Source organism: Rhincodon typus, chromosome 1 (assembly GCF_021869965.1).
Source record: "Rhincodon typus isolate 14 chromosome 1, sRhiTyp1.1, whole genome shotgun sequence".
NCBI classification, from domain to species: Eukaryota; Metazoa; Chordata; class Chondrichthyes; order Orectolobiformes; family Rhincodontidae; genus Rhincodon; species Rhincodon typus.
Genome location: NC_063332.1, coordinates 66898068 through 66921624, shown reverse-complemented (window position 1 = coordinate 66921624; position 23557 = coordinate 66898068). Strand labels below are relative to the sequence as shown.

The 23557-nt window shown below is 41.7% G+C and overlaps 1 protein-coding gene across 1 annotated transcript in view; it reads left to right on the top strand.

The window, feature by feature from the left end:
• Positions 1-23557, top strand: part of adamts6 (ADAM metallopeptidase with thrombospondin type 1 motif, 6) — a 304519-nt gene that overhangs the window by 252268 nt on the left and 28694 nt on the right. Inside the window, exons 18-19 of the mRNA XM_048598741.1 lie at positions 2349-2512; positions 20850-20988. Of these exons, the coding sequence (XP_048454698.1) occupies positions 2349-2512; positions 20850-20988 (303 nt within the window). The remainder of the gene's footprint in view (positions 1-2348; positions 2513-20849; positions 20989-23557) is intronic.

Sequence of the window (23557 nt, the reverse complement as noted above, 5' to 3'; positions counted from 1 at the left end):
GAGTGTCAAGGGTCAGTCCAACCACTCAAACTGCAGGAAAAGACTGGCATATGAAGATGGTAACTAATCCAGAGCTACTTGCACTAATGTTGTGCTTAGCCAAATTGCCCGGTAGGTTTTACTCATTTAATGACAATTAAAATTGATGTATGGCAGCTTATAAAATCGTATGGTTATCAGATAGCCAGACTTTAGAGAATGTACCCATGTATGGAAATTATTGTTTAACTTATTTACTTTATTTCATTGCAAAAAGAAAATTGCATGCAAGTCTTATAAACTTCTCCTATTGAAATGATAGTTTAAGCACTAAGACTGAAGCAAAATACCACAGATGTTGGAAATCTGATTAAAAATAGAAAACATTGGAAATAGTCAATAGATCTGGTGGCACCAACCCAAATGTTTGGGCTGAATTTTCATTTTGGGATTCAGACCATTTCCAGGACCTGGCTCTTAACAATGATGTCAGTGTGATTCTGCAGGAGATAGATAAGTATTGGCCAGAGAGTGCACTCACTTTCCAATTAAGGGCAGATGTTCAGAAGAAAGGATTTCATTCCATTCCTCCAGTTTCTTCATTTCCACCACTTCTGTTCCAAAGATGCCACCTTTCACTGTGATTGCCTCAGAAGTGACCTCCATTTTCCTGAACCTAGGATGCCTTCCCACTGTGATTGACAGGGCCCTCAACTGTGTCTGACCCATCTCTTGCACTTCTGCCCTCACACCTTACCCTCTCTCCCCAGAAGAACGATAGGGTTCCCCTTGTCCTCATTTTCCACGCTACTGGTCTCCATATTAAAGGATTTGCCATTTCCACCATTTCCAGCAGAATACCACTGCCAAAACGTCTTCCGCTCATCTCCACTCTCAGCATACCATGATATACTGGTCCACTCCTCCATCACACCTTAACACTTCCTCACTCCCCAGTGGTACCTTCCCATGCAATGGCAGGTGTAATACTTACCCATTCACCTCCTCCCTCCTCGCTGTCCAAAGCCCCAACACACATCTTCTACGTGAAGCAGTGTTTTACTTGTACTCCATTCAATCTTGTCTACTCACACTGCGGTCTCCTTTACATTGTTGAGACCAAGTGCAGACAGGGTATCTGCTTCGAGAGTGGAGGAACTCCACTCTGTCTGTAGGAATGAGCCTGGCATTCCAGTTCCTTGCCATTTCAATAAACTAATTCACTCCCATAATAACATTTCTGTCCTGAGCCTACTACAGTGTTCCAAAGAAACACAATGCAATCTGTAGGAACAACACTTCATTTTCCATGTAGATGCTTCACAGCCTGTAAGACTCAATATTGAATTCCACTGAGTCTGACCTCTGCCCTCCATTTTTCATACATCCCCAGCATGGTTGTGTCTTGTTGAGTTTCCTTTCCCTCATATCATTTACACCTATTTTACATATCTCTCCTTTACCATCATTAGAAACCCCTTTGTCTTTTGCCGTAGGCACCCTAACAATCTGTTTCACTTGCCCCTCCTGTTCCTGTGTCAACAACATAAAACACGCCATTTTCCAACACTTTCAATTCTGAAGAAGAGTCCTACCGGACTGGAAACATCTCTCTCCGTGATGCTGCCAGACCTGCTGAGTTTCTGCAGCACTTTCTGTTTTTATTTTGGTCAAAAGGAAGTTCTCCAAGACTGAGAGTGTTTTGGCTTCCCCACTGAGAGAGGTAGGCACTGCTCAAGTAAGTTGAAAAGAGAGAGACAGCATGTCTCAGAATGGAGACCTCCTCTGAACGCACCATAATTTTTGAAACGTTCTGACCACTGTTGTGGAAGTGAAGCCTGTGTTCACAGCTGTCGCCATCTCACTATATCCAAGCTGCAGTTGAGCCGGGAGGATAAAGATGATGCTGGAGTACTATTTTCCAGTCTGCCACTGGGACACTGCAGGGTCCATGTTTTGGCTGCTGCACCAGTCAACTAGAAAATTCACATTGTCCTCAGAACATTGGTCTTAATTGCATTAATAGGCTATTTGCTGTCCATGGGCAGGTGGCCCACCTCAAACCTCAAACCTGTCTTGACTAAAATGGCCCCGTGAAGGGAACATGTCAGCCAAAGACAATGTTCCAGTCTCACCCCATTAGTTCCAACTCCAACATGAATTCAGCCCATTAACTCCGGCATGTTTCACTAGAGCTGCTGCCTAACCTACTGAATATATCCAGCAGTTTCTTTTACAGCCTTTAAGCATCATTTTACACTCATCTATTACCTTCAAATTGCATGCAATTTAATAGTGCTTTTTTTCATTTCATTCTGAAGTTGTTGAAGTTTTGTCTTAAGAATAATTTGGAACATTTTTACTTATAGCTTTGAAATCTGAAGGTGATGAATATTACATAAATGGTGCCTGGACCATTGACTGGCCAAGAAAATTTGACGTTGCTGGCACAGCTTTCCATTATAGGAGACCTGCCGATGAACCAGAGTCTCTGGAGGCATTAGGGCCTACCACAGAAACTCTAGTTGTCATGGTAATTCTTCTAAAAAATCCTGTATTTATTTATTTTATTCTTGTTTTTTCTGTTTATTTTCATGCTTTCCTCCTTTAAAAATTTTGACTCCTTGTTATGGGGTGTTTGGTATGCAGTTACTCTCCACTTTTATATATACCAGTCTAGACAGTGAGTGTCAACAGGGAACAATTAAAGCCAAACCTGACCCAGTAGACACACACACATATTCCAAAGAGCAACTGGAACTTTGATTTACCATTCCCTAACTCAGGACCACCAATGCAAACGGGGGCACCCCTCTTTCTACTCTGGCTGTGATCAGTTAGAAGTAAAGGCTGAGAATCAAATTTGGGCATACTTGGTTTGTATGGTTCAAGTGCTCATTTTCCAGCAATATTCTTGGGGTTTCTTTCTAGAAAATCAGTAGAAATGCTGAATGCATTGTGTAACTGGCATTTTTGCTGGTCTTCAGCCAGATCTTCTGAGGAAAGTCCCTGAGGAAAGTCCTGAAAACTCCCTCATTTTCATTTGTCTTTATCCATTATGTTCCAGAGACATGGTTCTCATTGTGCTAATTCTAATTTTTCATGATTAAGACAAGGGCTGGTATTATTCAAAAGCAGAAGCAATTGACATTATAGAGCAGCATAATTAATTTTCAGTTATGTACAATAGATTTAGCAAAATGCCACAAAAAACTTTACAAGTGTTAGCAAACAAGAAATGAACAATAATGAGCACATTTGTTGTACATCTATATGGGTGAATTGATGAGTGACAAGTTTGCAAAAGAAGAATGCAATATCATATTGACCCTTCCATTGTCGTATTTTGAGAAGATGCATCAAGTACTATTATCAAAGCAACTACAGAATTTTTTTTAACAATTGCTTGTAAGTTGGAAATTTGTTTACCTGTTAAGATGTCATGAGCAAAGCATGCTACATTTGTTCTGTAATCACTGGGGTGAAAATTTGACTTCGAGCCACTACAAGCACAAAGTCAGTGGAGTAGTACTCATTGAGTAGGTTCATGTTGTGTACACTCAAATACAGAAGAAAAAAGGTACATTTTTGTAAACTACATTATTTAAATTTTGGACTTCTTTAGAAGAATTGAAAAATTTCGACCTGGTCTCATGTCCTGGCCTTGGTCATCCAACTGCAGGAGGTGATAACTCACCTTGTTGCAGAAAACCTATAATCTCAAAATATAGAAAAAGCTATTGATTTGAGGAATGTCACTGACTGTGAGGTGACCAGTTAGGATGCAAAAGAATAGAGACAACCTTTGCTCAAAATTGGGAAGTGTCTCTGGCCAGCTGTGACTTGCCAGCATAATAAAAGTGAAAGAAAGAAAGAATTGGATTTATAAAATATCACTCATGACTTCAGTATATTCTAAATTCCTTACAGCTAATCGATTTCTTTTTAATGCAGTCACTCATAATTTAGGAAACGTGGCTTTCAATTTCTCCCCAGCAATGTCCCAAAACAACAATGGGATCATGACCAGACAATCTGTTTTAGTTGTGCGGGTTAATAAGTACACGTTAACCAAAACATTGGGGGAACTCTTCGTCTTGTGCCCCTGACTGACCTTGCCATCTTGAATTCTTTAATATATTGCATGAAGAAGTCTGCTAAGTTTATATCACTGATCATCACTGGAGTGGCAATAGGGCTTCTCACAGAATAACTGAAGCTTTAATCTATATTCTTTATTTTAGATGGAAGGATAGTGTCTGGAGTTTAAAATGGATGTGACAGAATACACACTTCATCTAATTCCTTCCCACTCCACCAGTTGTGCTAAAAGAAGTCAGTAATGAGAGGCCTGAAATTCCTGTCAACACGTTAACATAGATTTTTAAGGGCTGCAGCGGATGAGCAGCTCAAGCATCATTATTATGACCAACAGTGTGAGCTTTGAAGCTGTCGAACATCTTTCTTTTTCAGAAAAGTGAGGCATGGGAGCACCCTGCACCTCCACCCCAGCACATATGACAAGCTTCTGGATACGTGTTCTATGGGTAGGCTTGGGAATATCAGGATAGGTCAGTGGAGGGCAAGGTTTGCAGGTGCACTTTGCTACAAGAACCGGGAGATGGATTTTGATGTGGTAGGCTAAAGTACAATGCTGATGAAGAATCGAGCAGACCGCATTAACAAGCTTGCCAGATGACCTCCTGCGCAGTTATGGAGTACAGCGGAATCCAATGTCAGTGTGTCACAGAGCATCATGCAGAGCTTGGAGCCCATCAGCACTTGGTCTGTACTTGCAAATTCAATGGAGGTGCAGCTTTTTCAGCTTCTACAATGACAATTAATTAGTATTCAAGTCAAATATAATACCCAGGAATATTAATGGTTGGTGATTTAACAATGGAATTACTGTTGAAAATCAAGGGAGGTGGTTAGATTCTGCTTTGTTGGAGATGGTCATTGCTTGACACTTGTATGAAGCAAATATTAATGCTGCTTGTCGAACCAAGCCTGAGTATTGTCCAGGTCTTGCAGAATATTGTGCAATCATCAACGAACATCCCACCTCTGACCTTATAATGGAGGGAAGGTCATTGATGAACTGGCTGGAGATAATTAGGCCTAGGACCGTATCTTGAGAAATCAGTGGTGCCATTGTGATGCAGTGGTAGTGTCCCTATCTCTGAGCTAGAAGGTCTGGGTTCAAGTCCCAACTGTTCCTGATGTAACCTGCCTGAGCAGGTTAATTCAAAATATCTACCCTGAGAAATTCCTGCAGGTATGGCCTGGAATTTGAAGTTGCCTCCAACAGCAAACCAACTTCTTGGTGCTAAGTGGTGAGTTTTCTACCTGATTCCCATTGACATTGATATTTCTCGAGCTCCTGATGCCACAATCAGTCAGACATTGCCTTGATGTCAAGAACAGTCGCTCTTGTTTAACTTCTTGATTTCAACTCCAAGTTTGGATGAAGGCTGAATTGAAAATAGAAAATACTGGAGTTACTCAGCAAATCAAACTGCATCTCTGAAAAGAAATAGAGTTAGCATTTCAAATCAGTTATCTTTCTTGAACTTTGATGAGGGTTCGTTGAGTTCACATGGGCCAGCTATTCTGATCAGCATTGGAAACTATTTCTGACCTTGATCAGATTAAAAATTACCCACTTACATGTTGATGACTTCAGATATGAACTTGTCCAGGAATCCATGAGTCCTGCAGTGAAGTGGAAACCACGGCCCCAATAAGTGCCATATTCTGAGATATAAATGTCTTAGACATTAAAATTGCTTAAATTTACAACTGTAATCATAGAGCAAGAGGTTTAGGAAGCGAGGTGGGCAAGAAGAATTAGGGTGCCATGTGGATAGGATACCCGAGGATGAGGAGGTAGGGTGCTGGGGTTGGGGTAGATTGAGGGCTAGATAGATGAGGTGGTTGGGGTATCAGATGGATATGCTGCCAGGTGAGTAGGAGGTCAGGTGGATGCGAGGATTGTGTGCCAGGTGGATGAGGTGGTCTGGGGCCAGTGAATGAGTAATATTGGTAAGTCCTCAAAGCATAGGGTATTGTTTTCGACAAGTAGGTTTCAAGTTCAGCAATGAGGGAGATTGCTGGGTCAGATAAGGGTCGGGTCAGGGTGCCGGGTTGGGGTATCAGGAAGGATTGGGTCAGGGACTGTGTTACATCTGCTAAAGTTGTGGGTGTGTCAGGTCATGTTGAGAGCGGTAGGATTGAGTCTGATGGGGTTAGGTCAGCTCAGATGGGGTTAGTGTCAGGTCAATCAGGTAAAGTGTCCAAGACAACTCCAGTCTACGTTGCTCTAACGACAATCTGCCCATTGGAATATTTGGACCTTTAATGGTTTCCCTCCACAGATACTACCTGACCTGTTAGTATTTCAAGCATTTTCTGGTTTTACCTCAGATTCCCAGCATCTGCAATATTTTGAGTGAATAACTCAGTATTGCTGGTGGACCCTACCTGAGCATCAGATGTGTGGAACCTTGTTAGGGGTGTATCCTTTTCAGTATTCAGTGGCTTTAGACATTTGTTTATCATGTGGAGTGAAATGAATTTGCTGAAGACTGGTATCTGTGATATTGGAGTCCTTGAAAAGACTGATATGAATCATCATTTTGGGCTGAAGATATATGCAGATATTTCAGCTTTGTCTTCTATATTGACATGGTTAACTTCCCAGTCACTGATAATGGGAATGTTTAGAGATATAGAGGTCTACAGCATAGAAAAAGGCTCTTCAGCCCCTCGAGTCTGTGCTAGTTCAAACAACCACCTCACTACTCTAAGCCCATTTTCTAACACTTGGCCCATAGCCTTATATGTCTTGGTATTGCAAGTGAACATCTAAACACTTCTGAAATATTATGAGGGTTTCTACCTCTACCACCATTACGGGCAGTGAGTTCCAGTTTCCCACCACCCTCTGGGTTAATTTTTTTTCCTCACATCTCTTCTAAAACGTCCTACACCCTGATGTTATGATCCCTCCACCAAGGGGAAAAGTTTATTCCTGTCTACCCAATTTATGCCCCTCATAATTTTATACATCTCAATTGTGTACCCGCCTCAGTCTTCTCTGCTCTGAAAAACACAAACCGAGTCTGTCCAATCTCTTTTCATAACTAAAATTCTTCAGCGGGGCAACATCCTGCACCCTCTCCAATGTGCTCTCATCCCTCCTATAGTGTGGATTCCAGAATTGCACACATTACTCTAGTTGTGGTCCAACTAACCTTATTTACAATTCCAGAATAACCTCCTCACTCTCAAACTCCATGCCTCGAGTAATAAAGGCAAGTATCCCATGTGCCTTCTTAATCGCTCATCTACCTGTCATGCTACCTTAAGAGACAGGTGGACTTGCATACAAAAGTCCGTTTCATACTTGGTGCTTCCCAGGATCCTATCATTCATCAGGTATTCCCTTGCCTTGTTTGTCTGGTCCAAATCCATCGCTTCATACTTATATAGATTGAAATCCATTAGCCACTAACTAGACCATCTGATCAGCCTGTCTATACCCTCCTGTAATCTAAGGCTGCCCTCACTATTTACCATGCTGCAATTCTCGTATCATCTGTAAACTTACTGATCAACCAATCTGTATTCAAACCTAAATTATCTCTATAGATCACAGCAGCAAGGGCCCCAACAATGATCCATGTTGAACCTCACTGGACACAGGCTTCCAGTCACAAGAGCATCCCTTGACCATCACTCTCGGCTTCCTGCCACTCAGCCAGTTCTGGATCCAATCAGCCAGATTTCCTTTTATCCCACTGGCTGTTGCCTTCGCTATCAGTCTGCCATTTGGGAACTTATCAGACATCTTACTAAAGTTCAAGTAGACTACATCGAATGTATTACCTGATCTACACACCTTTTCGGAAAACTCAAACAAGTTGGTCAAACATGACGTTCCCTTAACAAAACCATGCTGACTGATTCTGATTAATCCCTGCCTTTCCGAGTGCAGATTAATTCTGTCCCTCAGAAATGCTTGCAATAGTTTCCTCACCACCAAGGTTAGACTGACCGGCCTGTAATTTCCTGATTCATCCCTTGCTTCCTTGTTGAATGATAGTACTGCTTTGGCTGTCTCCCAGTCCTTTAGCACCTTTCCTGGACCAAAGAGGAATTGAAAATTATTGCCAGTGCCCCTGCTATTTCTTTGCTTGCCTCTTTCAATAGCCTGGGATACACTTCATCCAGCCTTTGAGATTTATCTACTTTAAAGCCATGATTTATAGAGTCATATTGCACAGAAACAGGCCCTTCAGTCTAGCAGTTCTTTTTCCAAGATGGCAGCAGAAGGGACTGCAGTGTTTGGCTCCTGAGTGTGGAGCTCAGGCATTCATTGACTCATGCGGTAGGTTCTGCTGCATCCACACGGCTTCATCGTTGTCTTTCCAGCTCGGTAGCTCGGTCACTTTTATTTTTGGTTTTGGAGGCCCTGGGTCCTCCTCCTGATGCCCTTCTGTGGGAGGCCAGGGCCCCACTTATCTCCATCCCAGCTTCATTTTGGGTGGAGATGTCAGAAGACAAGCCAGGACTCTTTCAGTCGATGTCAGGAGTCAGAGGAGGTGTGGGATCCACGCACATGGCCATCTGCAGCTCGGAGATGGCGGATGCAGAAGCGATGATGCCAATGGCGGCAGAAAAGGAGCACATTGCCACAAACCTGGGGACAATGTTGGACGGCAGTAATTGGATGAGTAGAGAAGGTGAAATCTATGGAGTGGGAAAGATGAACCTTTAAAGCTGTTTCAGTTTTAGAATATCAATTTAATATCAATTATTCAGTATTTTACAATTTATACAATTTATTCAGTAATTTATTTTGCGATCCAAGATGGCGCTGGAGCATGGCGACATTATACACTTTTCACTGTACCTAGGTACAAGTGACGATATTAAATCTAACTCGTCGAAGCCAAGTTTCCCAAACTAAAGTAGTCCCATTTGCCTGCGTTTGGCTCATATCCCTCCAAACATTTCATATTCGTGTACCTATCCAAATGTCTTTTAAATGTTGTAACTGTACCTGCATCTACCACTTCCTCTGGCAGTTCATTCCATATACAAACCTCCCTCTGTGTGAAAAAGTTGCCCCTCAGGTCCCTTTTAACCTTTCTCCTCTCACCCTAAAAATATGTCCTCTGGTTTTGAACTTGCCCATCCTAGGAAACAGACCTTTGCTATTACCTTATCTATAACCCTCATGATTTTATAAACCTCTACAAGTTCACCACTTCACCTTTACTTCACCCTAGTGAAAAAAGTCACAGCTGATCCTTATAATCAAACCCTCCAGCCTCGGCAACATCCTGGTAAATCTTTTCTGAACCCGAAGCACCTCTCTGTCTATGTTAATTTGTTTAACTATATCACAGTCTTTCTTCCTAATTTCTATACCCACTCCACTCCTCTTACTAGTGAACACCAACACAAAGTATTTGTGGAGCCTTTTACTCTGGTTAGGTATTTTTCACAACTGGATGTGGAATTAATTATTAAGGAAGTAATAGCAGCACACTCAGAAAACAATGATCTAATCAAGCAGAGTCAGCACGGCTTCATGAAAGGGCAATATGTCTGACTAATTTGTTAGCGCTTATCAAGGAAGTCTCAACCAGAGTGGATCGAGGGGAACCAGTAACTGTGTTGTATTTGGACTTCCAGAGGCATTCAAGAAGGCACCTCACAATAGGTTTCAGTCATAATATAAGAGCCCATGATGTTGGAAGTAGTATATTGGCATGGATAGAGAATTAGGTAGTGGGCAGGAAACCACGAGTGGGGATAAGGGACTGTTTTTTAGGTTGGCAACCTATAACCAATTGGGTTCTGCAGGTATCAATACTGGGACCTCAACTGTTTACAAGATACATGTTAATGACTTGGAGGAAGGAAGCAAGTGTACTGTAGCCAGTTTTATTCTTGGAGAGGTATAGCAATCAATTGTGACTTATGAATAGTGGAGGTAATGGCATATTTACTGAAGGAAGGAGAAGGATGTCCACAAGACTACTAATAGCCAGCAGGTTTTCAATAGTGCAGTGGCATAAATATTGTCTTATGTAGCTGGCTACAGATTAAACCACTTATCCTCTTAGTTATTAGTTTGCCAGATAAGTTACTCAAGCAGTCACAAACTTCACTCTTTGCCAAAGTTTTTTTTTTGTTGTTTACAAGCACATAGTGTGATGACAATGATCATGTCAGCATGCATCATTGTATCAATTTTTCATGCTATCATTGTGAGAACACAGAGCTCTTCTGGCTGCACTCCCTCTCCAAACACAAACACATTTGCCAAACATGAACATACCTTCTTCATTAAAATATTTGCTCATGTGGCTGCTTTGAAAGTTACATGAGCTGGAATCCATCCATGGTAGTGTATCCATGCCCATAAATGAACCATCAAGTGCAAATTTTACAAACTTGTACTCCAAATATTGAGAGTCATCAGCTGAGAGTGCATAACATGAGTTTGAATGCAAAGATCAATGGGTGTCAGTTTTTTATTCAAAACAGAATTGTGCCATTTGGTTCATTTGTTTACAGGTGTATTTTTCTGCCTTTAATTCTACAGGAGAACCTTGCCATAGTTGAAAAAATATCTATTCTCAGAGTATGGGTAATCATGACAGGGTCACACTTCTTGTGTATTTGTACTAATCCTGAGGAGGTGCTGTTGGATCTTTGGTATATTGACTATGATTTTATCAGGGCAGGGTTTCCTTTGACCCCATGTGCCTCAACTTTACTGGGAATGAGGGTAAGTGAATTAAGGGAAGAAGGATATCGATGGTATCCATTTCAATAGAGTCATAGAGTCATACAGCACGGAACAGACTATTATGAGTATTTGGAGAGGGTTGTGAAAACCAAAATATTCTCTCACCAAAATACTGGCAAAGGGCTGAATTTCAGCAAAAATCAGCCAAGTGTCGATTTTGATGAGTTTCATTTCTCCTTGTTCTCTAGTCCTGTAAAGGACATAGTTGAGAAAGGGAAGTTGGCCTCTCACTGAGCTGACAGGGCCTTCAAAGTTTGGGTCGATGGGATGGTGGAACAGAGGGCTGTTCCTCAGGACTGCTGAAGGAGACAACAGCACCAGACTGTGCCAGGCTGGACTGAAGTTGCCACCCAGGTTAGTGCAGAGTCAATAGCCTTGAGGAATGATCAGTGCTGCAGAAAGGAGGTTCATAACCTTTCCACTCCACAAGAGTAAGTCCCACTTTCTTTCTGCTAGGTAACATTCACTCTAACTCTACCAATGCACACACCTCCCACCTACTGTCATGGTCAACTACTCTCACAATTGAATGCAACATTTTCCCTCAATTGCTCTTACCCACCCCAGCCTTCTGGACTATCAACCCTGCCAGCCTTTTGTCTTGCCTACCTCTCTTGCCACCTTTCTCCAACATTACCAACATTAACACCTGTGCCAGCCACTTTCATCTCATTCATTCCTTGCCTTTGTCTCATTCCAGGGGAAAAGAGCCCAGAATAACCCTCATCCACCTCTGAAGAAGAAGGCACAGTCCCCTCAAATGAAACACTGGCAATCCCCACCAATTCAGATGCTGACATCTCAGTGGGTACTTTAGCTAGATTAGTGTCGGGAGCATGTCTGGTGAGCATACCACTGCCACATCTTCACAGCTGGCTGAGGAAGAAATGACCAAGTCTCTGACACTCAGAGAACTCTGGGAGGTTAAGCTGAGGAGGGTAAACCTGATCCTGGCCAGCACACTCTCAGGTTCTCTGGGCCCTCTGGTCATAAACCCCTTGGGTTTGCCCATCGAAGGCCAACAAACTCAACTTGTTCGGCAGGCTCTGTCCAGCCCAGATACAGACACTGGGATTGCACCTAGATGTAGTGGCAGGGAAAGGGCAAAGAAAACAAAAGTGCCTAGGTGGCACAGGTGAAATTTGATTTGAAATAAATCAGCACATTTTGAAACATATCATCAGTTTTTCTCAACAGTTGCGTGAGAAACTTTCATCGGAATAAAACTAGAGAAACTAGTCTTCCCTGGTGCCACGCAATGTTCTAACCCTGCCTGAAGGACAGCAATCTCTTATGTAGCACCCATACTAGCATGAAACACTGCCATGGTTGAATGAGGGAGCATTAGATGTTGAGAAGGTTTTTATCAGTTTGTAATCTTAGTTCATGTTAAACAAACAGGAAAAACATATAAAAATGAAAGCCTTGAACTGCATTTACAGTTGGAATCACACAGGGGATACTGGGCTCTGCATCATCTAAACATTTACAGGCAACAAAGGTGATTCATGCAACTCAGTTCCATTGAATGAGAGCCTGCTTAAATTTCTTGAGAAATGCCAATGTGTTGAAGGATGTTGAAGATGCTGTTCCTTCTGAAGAAAGTCCTCACTTTTCTACTTGGTAAAATGTTGTGGCTCTCACTGATGCTCAACGGCTTTATTTGTCTGGAGCCAAACCTCCAAGGATTACGTGGCATTCTGTGTCTGTACTGTGCTGCAGTAAACCTTCAGGCATGGCCTGCATGAGAATGTGTTGTGGAGGAGATATCTTTGGGCCCACATTGGCTCAGTGCAAGAAAATGTTACATTACAGAGACACTGGATATCATGTCATGGCAATCTGACCACCACCTTGAAACTGAGCATAGCATCACTGGCTCTCTCTCATCTGCACAGCCTTCCATGGAAGACAAGTGACTGTGGAACTCCTGCATCTTTGTTGCATTATGAGGGTACTTTTTGCTATAAAGTTCACATTAGGAGGCTGCATCACATATGCTACAGTTGATCTGGTTCTAAGCTTCCAGACACATGTGTTCCTCATCCACTAGTGTGGGCTCTCTTAATGCAAAGGCCACAGAGACTATTGCACCTTTTGTGGCTGAATCCATTGGTGATAGTTCCAGTGAGCCTATGTGGCAGTATCAGCAACAAAGCAGCTCCTTAGTAATGTGACCATTCATCAGTCACAGTGCACACAATAAACATTTAAACCTTGTCCTCAAAACACTCGGACACAGAGGCCTCTGACAAAGATGCCCGTGGTTACCTCTAAATGGGCCTTGCACATGGTTGACTTGATTCAAAAATATGCAACTTCGACACACTTACAGTAGGATATTGCACATGTGGTAGCATTAATGATAATTTCTCCCCCAATCCTAAACCACACATTACCCTAGAAAGGCAACATTGCATATTGAGTAATGGTGTGGATATTTTATACTCCAAAGATGTGAAGTGAGCAGCTTCTCCTGCAAGCTCTGACACTGTTGAGACACAGTGCAAGTAAACATGACAAGCTGCCTGACTTTGTGTCTGTAATAAAAAGCAAGGCAAGACAGAAGTACTGAGATACTGTAAGTTCTGAATGAAGGAGCAATGCGCAAAAAGGCAAGCAAAGCAACAATGCTGCCCACATCCAAGTAAATGCAAAATGAATGAGTGCTAAGAAAGGCATCTTTGAAATCCACCCTTATCTGATGCTTGAGATGGGTGCCCGTCCCTGCATACAAAGGCCTGGCAGCCACATTACAAAGCAAGATGTAAGTGCAGTATTAAAGTGGAGACATGTATTTTAAGTGAATCAATGATGTGCAATCATGATGTGGTGAGGTTGATGCATATCCACAGACAAAGGTTGCAGGAAGGATGTGTTGGTGACAGTTACTATTTCTGAAATCAAAAAGCTGGATCAGTAAAGAAGATGTATAATGAATAGAAACATTACTTAAACTGAAAATCTAATTTTATTTCCATAGGTAGACCTGGGGAAAGTATTTTGTAACTGGCCCCATTTCTGTGTTCATTCCCTCTGGCCAAAAAAAGCATATCTATTTCTTCAAAGCTGGAATCTTAATCATTAAATGTAGTTTCTAAACTATGACTGGTTTCAAAATTGAATCTTAAATATTGAATCGGCTTGTGGAATTACCTCCATTGGAACCCAAGGTAGAACCCAGCACTCAGTTAGAGTTTAACTTTAATAGCTGCTAGAAACTCTAGTCCTTTCCTTCCAGTTAGCTTTGACCATGGTTTTTCATAGATGTCAGCAGTACTAGCAGACCTGTGAAACTTCATTTAACCTTTAGCAGGAAGATAGGCTGAATTCTTTCCAGATGAAATTATTTAGTGCAATATTAGTAATAAATAGATCAACAAGTTTGTGTGAAATTCCTCTATCTCTATTTTTCCATTAAAATAATAGTAGTGGTTTTCCAAATTCACAGCCACTAGTGTGGAGTCACAGCATTTTGGATTTACCCTCCCACACAGGACTCTGTCAGCCAGCATTAGTACCTCATCTCCACCTTAGATTCTTTTGAAGCTTTTAACTATTATCTGTGGCAGCCAAACTAACTGAACCTCCTTCTACCCATGAGCTGCCTTTGGGGCCATGAGTGTCACCCACAGCTTATTGATACAATGCTGTGAGACTGTGGGACTAATTTGCTGTAGCCCTGCTGTGAGGCTCATTAACTGTGTTTTATCATATGTTGCTTCAAGATTGCACCCCAATTTGGACATGATTCAATTTCCAGGCCATTGTAATTACTAGCCAGCTACCACCAGAGTTTTGCATTGTTTGCTGTATTTAACCCCATCCACTGTGTTTCTACTATCCAACTACCCTTACAATGAACCCCTTTTGTACTGCTGAAGTAGCATTTTTAATCAATATGTGTCGTGAACAAATTGGCTACCATACCTTTTGTCATTTCATAATCATAAACTCTTAGAGTCATGCAACACAGAAGATGCCCTTCAGCCCATCTAGTCTGCACCAGCCTAACTACATGAATCCCACTATCTAGCACATGACATTTCAGGTGCTGATCCATGTATTTTTAAAGGTTGTGAGGCTTCCCACCTCTGCTGCCCTCCCAGGCAGTGCGTTCCAGATTTCTGCCACCATTTAGGTGAAAAACGTTTTCTACAAATCAACTCTAAACCTCTTGCCATTTACCTTAAAACGATGCTGTCTTGTTAATGACCCTTTAAATAAGGGGAACAGTCGCTTTCCATTCACCCTGTCCATGCCCCTCAGAATCTTAAACATTCTAATCAGGTTCTCCCTCAATCTTCTCAACTCTGAACTATAAGGTCATAAGGTATAGGAGCAGAATTAGGCTATTCGGTCCATCAAGTCTGCTGTGCCATTCAATCATGGCTGATATGTTTCTCAACCCCATTTTCCTGCTTTCTCCCCATAATCCTTGATCCCTTTACAAATTAAGAACCTATGTATCTCTGCCATAAATACACTCAATGACCTGGCCTCCAAAGCCTTCTGCAGCAATGAGTTCCACAGATTGACCACCCTCTACCTGAAAAAATTCCTTGTCATCTCAGTTCTAAAGGGCCATCCCTTCACTCTGAGACTGTCTTTGCTCCTAGTTTCTCCTACTAGTGGAAACATCTTCTCCATGTCCAATCTACTCAGGCCTCACAGTATCCTGTATGTTTCAGTTCGATCCCCCCCCTCACCCATCTAAGCTCCATCAAGGTCTCAAATGCTCCTCATAATGACGAGCTCTTCAGCTCTGGGCCCCTTCCAACACCAACACATCCTTCCTTAGATATGGGGCCAAAAACTGCTCGTAATATTCCAGGACATGGTATTCCAAATATTCCATAATATTCCAAATGTGGTCTGACCAGAGCCTTATATAGCCTCAGTGGTACATCCCTGCTCTTGTATTCTAGTCCTCTTGAAACAATTTGCAGACATTGCATTTGCCATCCTAACTGCCAAGTGAACTAGAACTCTTAAGTCCCTTTGTGTTTCCGATTTCCAAAGCCTTTCCACATTTAGGAAATAGTCTATGCCTCTATTCTTCCTGGCAAAGTGCATAACCTCACATTTCCCCACATTGTATTGCATCTGCCAATTCTTTGCCCACTCTCTTAGACTGTCAAGTCCTTCAGCAGCCTCCCCCCTTCCAAAACACTACCTGTCCCTCCACCTATCTTTGTGTCACCTGCAAACTTAGCAACAATGCTCTCATATCATTAATGTATAAGTTGTGTTCCCAACACTGAACCCTGCGGAAATCCACTAGCCATCCTGAAAAAGATATCTTTTTCCCTACTTTCTGTTTTCTGCCAATCAGTCAATTCTCTGTCTGTGCCAGTACCTTGGTCTTAACACTATGGACTTCTATCTTATTTAGCAGTCTCTTCTTTGGCACTTTGTCAGAGGCCTTCTGGAAGCCAAATAGGTCATGTCCATTGGCTCTCCTTTGTCTAAGTTGCCCATTACCTCCTCAAAGAATTCTGACTGATTTGTCAGGCATGACCTCTCCTTGACGAAACCGTGCTGACTCAGTCCTATTGTACCATGTACTTCCAAGTGCTCCACAATCTCATCCTTAATAATCAACCCTAAAATCTACCAATGGCTGAGGTCAGGCCAACTGGCCTAACAATTTCATGCCTTCTGCCTCTCTCTCTTTTCTTTAAACATTATCTATCCAGCCTCTCTTCATAGAGAAAATGCTGCAACTCAGGCAACATCTTGTTGAATATCCTCTGCACCCCACCCAGTGCAATCACATTCTTTCTAAAATGTGTCTAACAGAACTGCATACAGTACTCCAGCTGTGGGGTAACCTTCATCCAAGTCACTTATATAAATTGTAAACAGCTGGGGTCCCAGCACCGATTCTGTGGCACCCCACCTGCCAGCCATCAGACCTGAGGAACAGTGGCTCAGTGGTTAGCACTGCTGCCTCCCAGCACCAGGGACCCGGGTCCGATTCCACCCTTGGGCCACTGTCTGTGTGAAGTTTACACATTCTCCCCATGTCTGCCTGGGTTTCCTCCAGGTGCTCCAGTTTCCTCCCACAGTCCAAAGATGTATGGGTTAGGTGAATTGACCATGCTAAATTGCCCGTATTGTCTAGGGTGTGTAAATTAGGTGGATTAGCCATGGGAAATGCAGGGTTATAGGGAAAAGGGTAGGGGGATGGATCTGGGTGGGGTGCTGTTCGAAGGGGCAGCGTAGACTTGTTGGGCCGATTGGCCTGTTTCCACACTGTAGGAATTCTATGATTCTAAGACCCATTTGAACTTGTTCTCTGTTTCCTGTTAGCCAGCCATTCTTCCATCCACACCTGTGACAATAGGTTAGTTGAGGACTTTCCACAACACAAACGGTTTGGCTTTTTTCTATGATAGCAATTAACAATACAACAATCAACCATTTTGCGACAATCTGCTGCACGGCAAATGATCTTTAGAACTTGGTTTAAACTTGGAACCCTATTTGTGACTCCTTAAATCCTGAAGCCGTCTGTCACTATATGCAGCATATTCCAGTATTGAGTTGATTTGTAACATTTATGCAACTCAATTGCCATGTGATGCACTTCTGTAAGTAAAGAGAATCTAACCATTATCCCTTGACCAGCGCTGAAATGCCACAATCAACGCCTTCAGGTTTACCATTGACCAAAATATATATTGGATTAACTATACAAATCCTGGGACAATAAAAGTAGGTCAGAGGCTGTGAATTCTGCAGTGAGTAACTCACCTGCTATCTACCCATTACCCGTGCACTATCTCCAAGGCACAAGTCAGGAGTGTGACGGAATACTCCCATCTTGCCTGGATGAGTGCAGCTCCATGAGCGTTCAAGAAGCTTGACACCATTCAGCTCAAAGCATCCTACAATCTTCACATCCCATCCACCACCTCCACTATTCACTCCTTTCAGCACCAATCCTCAGTGGCAGCAGTGTGTGCCATCTACAAGATACACTGCGGTAATTCACCAATACCCTATTGACTGCAATTTAAACCGTGACCTCTCCCACTAGAAGGACAAGGCCAGCAGATATATAGGAACAGCATTCTTGTAGTTTTTAAAGGTTGATACAGTGTGAGCTGGAGGAACACAACAGGTCAAGCAGCATCAGAGAAGCAGGAACGTCGACGTTTTGGGTTAGGACCCTTCATCAGGACAAAGTATCCCTGATGGAGCGTACCAACCTGAAATGTCGACTTTCCTGCTTCTCTGATGCTGCCTGACCTACAGTGTTCCTCCAGCTCACACTGTATTGACTCAGGCTTCCAGCATCTGCGATTCTTGTTGTCTCCTACTTTTTAAAGACTGTGGGATTTCCCACCTCTCCTACCTTCCTAAACAGTACATTTCTGATTTGAACCACCCTCTGGGTTAAAATACTTTTCCTCAAATCCCCTCTAAATCTCCTGCTCTTCACCTTAAAATCATGTCTTCTTGTTATTGATCCTGCTGTCTCTCCAGACTGTCCATGCCCCTCAATCTTATACATTAATCTTATACTCAGTATCCTGACTTGGAACTATGCCGTTGGCTTTTCAGTTTCACTGAGTCAAATTCCTGGAGCTCTCTAACAGCACGCTCAGTGTTCCCGTACCCCAATGACTGCAGTAGTTCAAGAAAGCAGCTTACCACCACATTTTCCAGAGAAACCAAGAATGGGCAATAAAAACAAAGTTGCTGGAAAAGCTCAGCAGGTCTGGCAGCAACTGTAAAGGAAAAAACAGAGTTAACATTTCAGGTTCGGTAACCCTTCTGCAGAACTCAGAGTTCTGAGGAAGGGTCACCGGATCTGAAACATTAACTCTATTTTTTCCTTCACTGATGCTGCCAGACCTGCTGAGCTTTTCCAGCAACTTTTGTTTTTATCCCTGATTTACAGTATCCGCAGTTCTTTCGGTTTATGGGCAGTAAAAGCTGGCCTTGACAGTGACACCCACATCTCAAGAATGAATAGAAAGAAACATGTACCGCCAACATAAAACAAAACCTGGTCTAACTGTTCCCTATCTGCTCCAATAATGGGCTTCTTGTGTTAATACATTCCAAACCATTTGATGAGATATAAATCAAGGCATGTATCGTTGTGGCAGAAGTTTAATAATTTACTCAATCCTACTCCTCTGATACTAGACCTAGTCTCCCAGGTCCTCCCTACTTGTTGTGCTCAAAAACAGTTGGTACAATCCCAGGTCAGATCCCAGACTGAAATCTGGCAAGATAGATCATATTTTGTGATTTTTAAAAAAAAAATTAATGAGGTGTTCTTTCACTGTTATTCTTTTTCTCCCTTTCCATTTCAAGTTTTCTCAACTGTATATCCCTTTCCATTACTCTCTGTTTTTCTTTCTCTTCACTTTCCATCATCTTCTGATTTTCTTCTACCACAATGCTTTTAATTATTAACTTTACTGTATGTAATTCCAGCTATGACATCTCAATTTCAGGTTTCCTTTCCTTTCAATTGTAAGTATTGGATAATCACTTGAAGTATCTCATTCTTTTGAGATCCTGCTTTTACTTCCATCATCAAATTATCGGCTAACTCTCTCTGATTAGCTTTTGTCAAAGATTTCAAATAATCCATTGTTAGTATCCTTTATTTCCAGAAAACTCTTAGCAGCATTCAGATCCATCTTCAAATTCCATTCAATTAACTTCACCACAATGCAGACACTCTCTGTTCAGAACCAGCACATACCTATTATATTAGAAAGGAAAAAAAAGTTTTAAAAAGAAATCCTTCTTAAATCCACTGAAGTCAAATCCTGGATGAGACCTCAATTGTTATGATCTCAACTGATGTTACTACTGGATAAGTCAGATCCCAATCTGAAATATGCCTTGGTAGATCATATTTTGTTTATTTTTCATTTAATGAGGCCGTTTTTCACTGAAAGACAAGCGTACAATGCTCCCCAGTTGGTTTTTAGCAGTTTTTAGCGAATAGAAGTTTATTATGCAAAAGGGAAGAAGATAAAGTAGAATAAACCAAGCTATTCACATATAATTTGAAATTTATCAGAAGACAGTAAAAATACTATTCGATCTATCCAAACACCATCATGATTTTTAGATTCGAACATCAGACAGAGTTCTTTTCTTTATCACATATGTAGTTTTGACTTAACTGTTTCTTTCAGTTCTCAGTCTTGAGAGTTTGGTAGCCTCTTCCTTGATTCATCACACAACCAAGCTTAGGATTTCTCAGCTTTGAATAATCCCTTCAGGGTTTTAACCAAACACTGATGGTCCAGAACTTTCAAACTAAAGCCCTTACATTGAGGTAACCTATTTTCAAACATTTCTAAATTAGCTCCTTTCTTCAGGACCATCAGTTTCATATGTTTAACTTCTACCAGTACCTCTGCAAACTGAACACAAAAGCATTCCAAGCTATGGATTTTTATTCTAGAGAAACAAAATTCCATATATTTCTAAACTGAAGCATATGATCATCAATGTTTACTCTGTCCATTCATAAAACTCCCCCAGTGCAAACAAATTCCCATTTTCACCCCAGGGATATCTTCTCTCATAGTGGTTTGAAAATGTCATGGCTCCAGCAATAGTGACAAGTTAAACATTCACTCCCCTTATACTTACAGACCAAAACCCATATGCCTTGTTTCAAAATCCAAATTAAAATTATACATTTAACATCATATAGTGAATACCTAACACTCATTTCTCTTAAACTTGCTGTTAGCAAAAACAATGCAATTGACCAGACATTAACAAGTGTGCCAAAAATTCTGAGCAAATCTAGTTCATTCATACCAGAAAATTAAATGCTGAAACAAAATGATAAATGTAGAAAAGTATCCAATCTGTGACACTAGTATCCCTCACTTTGATTAGAAAATTAGTCACTAAGGACAGAAAAAAATCTCTAGGCAGCGTAGTAAGATGAATGAGGTTGTTTTAATCTTAAAAGTTACAATGAATGACAATATGTGCACATGAAACTTGGAAGAAAGACTCAAGTCTGATCTGTTTTATTTCATGATAGGTGCTTCTACAAGAACCAAACCAGGGAATTCGGTACAAGTTTAACGTTCCAATTACTCGCACTGGTAGTGGTGACACAGAAGTGGGATTTGCATGGCATCATCTACCCTGGTCAGAATGCTCAGCCACCTGTGCTGGAGGTAGAATCACATGAATACTGCAGAATTATTGATAAGTGCATTATTGATCTTAATGCAGTTGTATGATTTTTGTGCAAAACATCAGGGTATCTGTGCTTCTGTATAACCTTTCCAGGGTGGATTCAGATCAGCTGTCACAATTCAACTACAGAATGTTCTTTAATATGATTAATATGCACTTCACAATATTTTCCACAACTACGTTCATAGAAACTCTTACCATAACAGGAGACCAGTTCGCCCATGAGGTTTGTGTTGACTCTTTGAAAGACCTACCCAATTAGTCCAACTCCTCTGCTTTTACTCCAGTTCATGGTGAACTATTTTGCATTATTACTTGAGCACGAGGTCTCACCAGTTTAATTTGGTAAAATACTTCAAAAGAAAGTTCTACCAAGGGGGTTTGCAGAATTGATGAAGGAAATTATCACTGCTGTACTGAGGTATGATGTCCAAGAAGGGTCTTCAAGTGAGGCCATCCAAGTAGAGCTTAGAAATAAAAAAGGGGGCAATTACTTTGCTGGGATTATACTACAGGCTTCCAAAAAGTCAGAGGGAGATAGGGTTGCAGCAATGTAGGCAAATCACAGAAAGGTATGAGGGAAAGGGTTATAGTTGGATTTCAACATTGCTGATATTAACTGGATTGCCTTAGCGTGAAAGGATTAGATGGAGTGAAATTTTTAAAGTACATCCAGGAGAGCTTCTTAAGTCAGTACATAGATAGTCCTACTAGAGATGGGGCAGTGGCTACACCTATTCCTAGGGAACGAAGCCAGTCAAGTGGTTGAAGTTTCAGTGGGCAAGCATTTTGAGGATAGAGAACACAACTCTATAACTTTCAAAGTCAAAATGGAAAAAGATAAGGATGATGCAGAAGTTATGTGCTTAAATTGGGGGAAGAGTCAACAATATCATTAGACAGGATCTGGCAAACGTAGAATGGGAGCAGCTACTTACGGGTAAGTCTACATTTGGAAGGTGGGAGACTTTTAAAAGTAGTATAATGACAATTCAGGGCCAGTGTGAAGAGTGAAGGGCAAGGGCAGCAAGTCCAGGGAACTCTGGATGTCACGGGATACCAAGAGTTCAGTAAAGAAAAAGAAGGAAGCATATGTCAGGTGCAGTGCATTTAAAACAAGGGAAGCCTTTCAAAAGTGTAGAGAGTATAGGAGGTTGTGTAAAAGGGATATTAGGAGGGCAAAGAGGGGCCACAGAATGTCTTTGGCAGATGGGTCAAGGAAAGCCCCAAGGCTTTTTTATAAATATATTAAGAGTAAGAGGATTACCATGGAAAGAGACCTATTAGACATCATAGAGGCAACCAGTGCACGGAGCCAGTGGGCACAGGTGAGGCCTTAAACGAATATTTCTTGTCTATATTCACAGAGGAGAAAGATATAACAGCTGGGGATTTCAGTTGGAATAGTGAGGTTCTAGAACATGTTATGATTAATGAGAAGGAAGTATTAGAAGTCTTAATTGTCACACAGGTGCATAAATCCCTAGGGCCTGATGAGATGTGTCCCAGGCTGCTCCAGGAGGCAAGGGAGGAGATTGGTGGGGCTCTGGTGGAGATAGTTAATACTTCGCTGGACACAGGTGAAGTGCCAGATAACTGGAGGAGAGCGAAAGTGGTTCCTATGTTCTAGAAGGGCAGCAGGAGTAGGCCAAGTAATGACAGTCGAGTTAGTCCAATATGACTGGTAGGGAAATTATGGGAAAAACTTCTGTAGGACTGGGCTAATCAATGCTTGGAAAGGCAGGAATTGATCAGGGATAGTCAGCACAGATTTGTTGGAGGGATATCTTATTTGACTAATGTAATTGAGTTTTTTGAAAAGGTGACTAAATATATTGATGAGGGTTGTGCAGATGATGTGGTTTAAGGAGACATCAGTAAGACTTTTAACAAGGTTCCACATGGAAGGCTGGTCCAAAAGATAAGAAGGCACACAAGATGTTTGTCTTCATTAGCTGAGGCACATAATATAGGAGCAAGGAAGTCATGTTACACCTTCATAAACCATTGATTAGGCCACAGATGGAATACTGTGTGCAGTTTTGGTTGGTACACTATTGGATGGATGTGATTGCGCTGGAGAGGGTGCAGAGGAGATTCACCAGGATGTTGCCTGGGATGAAAAGCCTCCGTTATGAAGAGAGACTGGGTAGGCTGGGTTTGATTTCTTTAAAGCAGAGGAGGCTGAGGGAGGATCTGATTGTCTATACCTCTCGTAATTTTGTATACCTCAGAGTAGATTGTTACAATCTCTTCCCCATGGCAGACGGTATATAAGAGCTGAGAGCATAAGTTCAAGATGAGGAGTAAGTGGTTTAGAGGAAATCTGAGAAAAAATATTCACCCACAGTGTGGTACAAATATGGAATATGCTGCCTTCGAAGGTAGTAGAGGCAGATAATCTCACAACATTTAAGAGACATCTGGAAGAGTACTTAAAATGCCAGAGTGTAGTAGGCTATGGACCAAATTCAGGTAAATAGGATTAGTAGTGTAGTTTGGTGTTTGTTGGTCAGCATAGACATGGTGGGCTGAAGGATCTGTTTC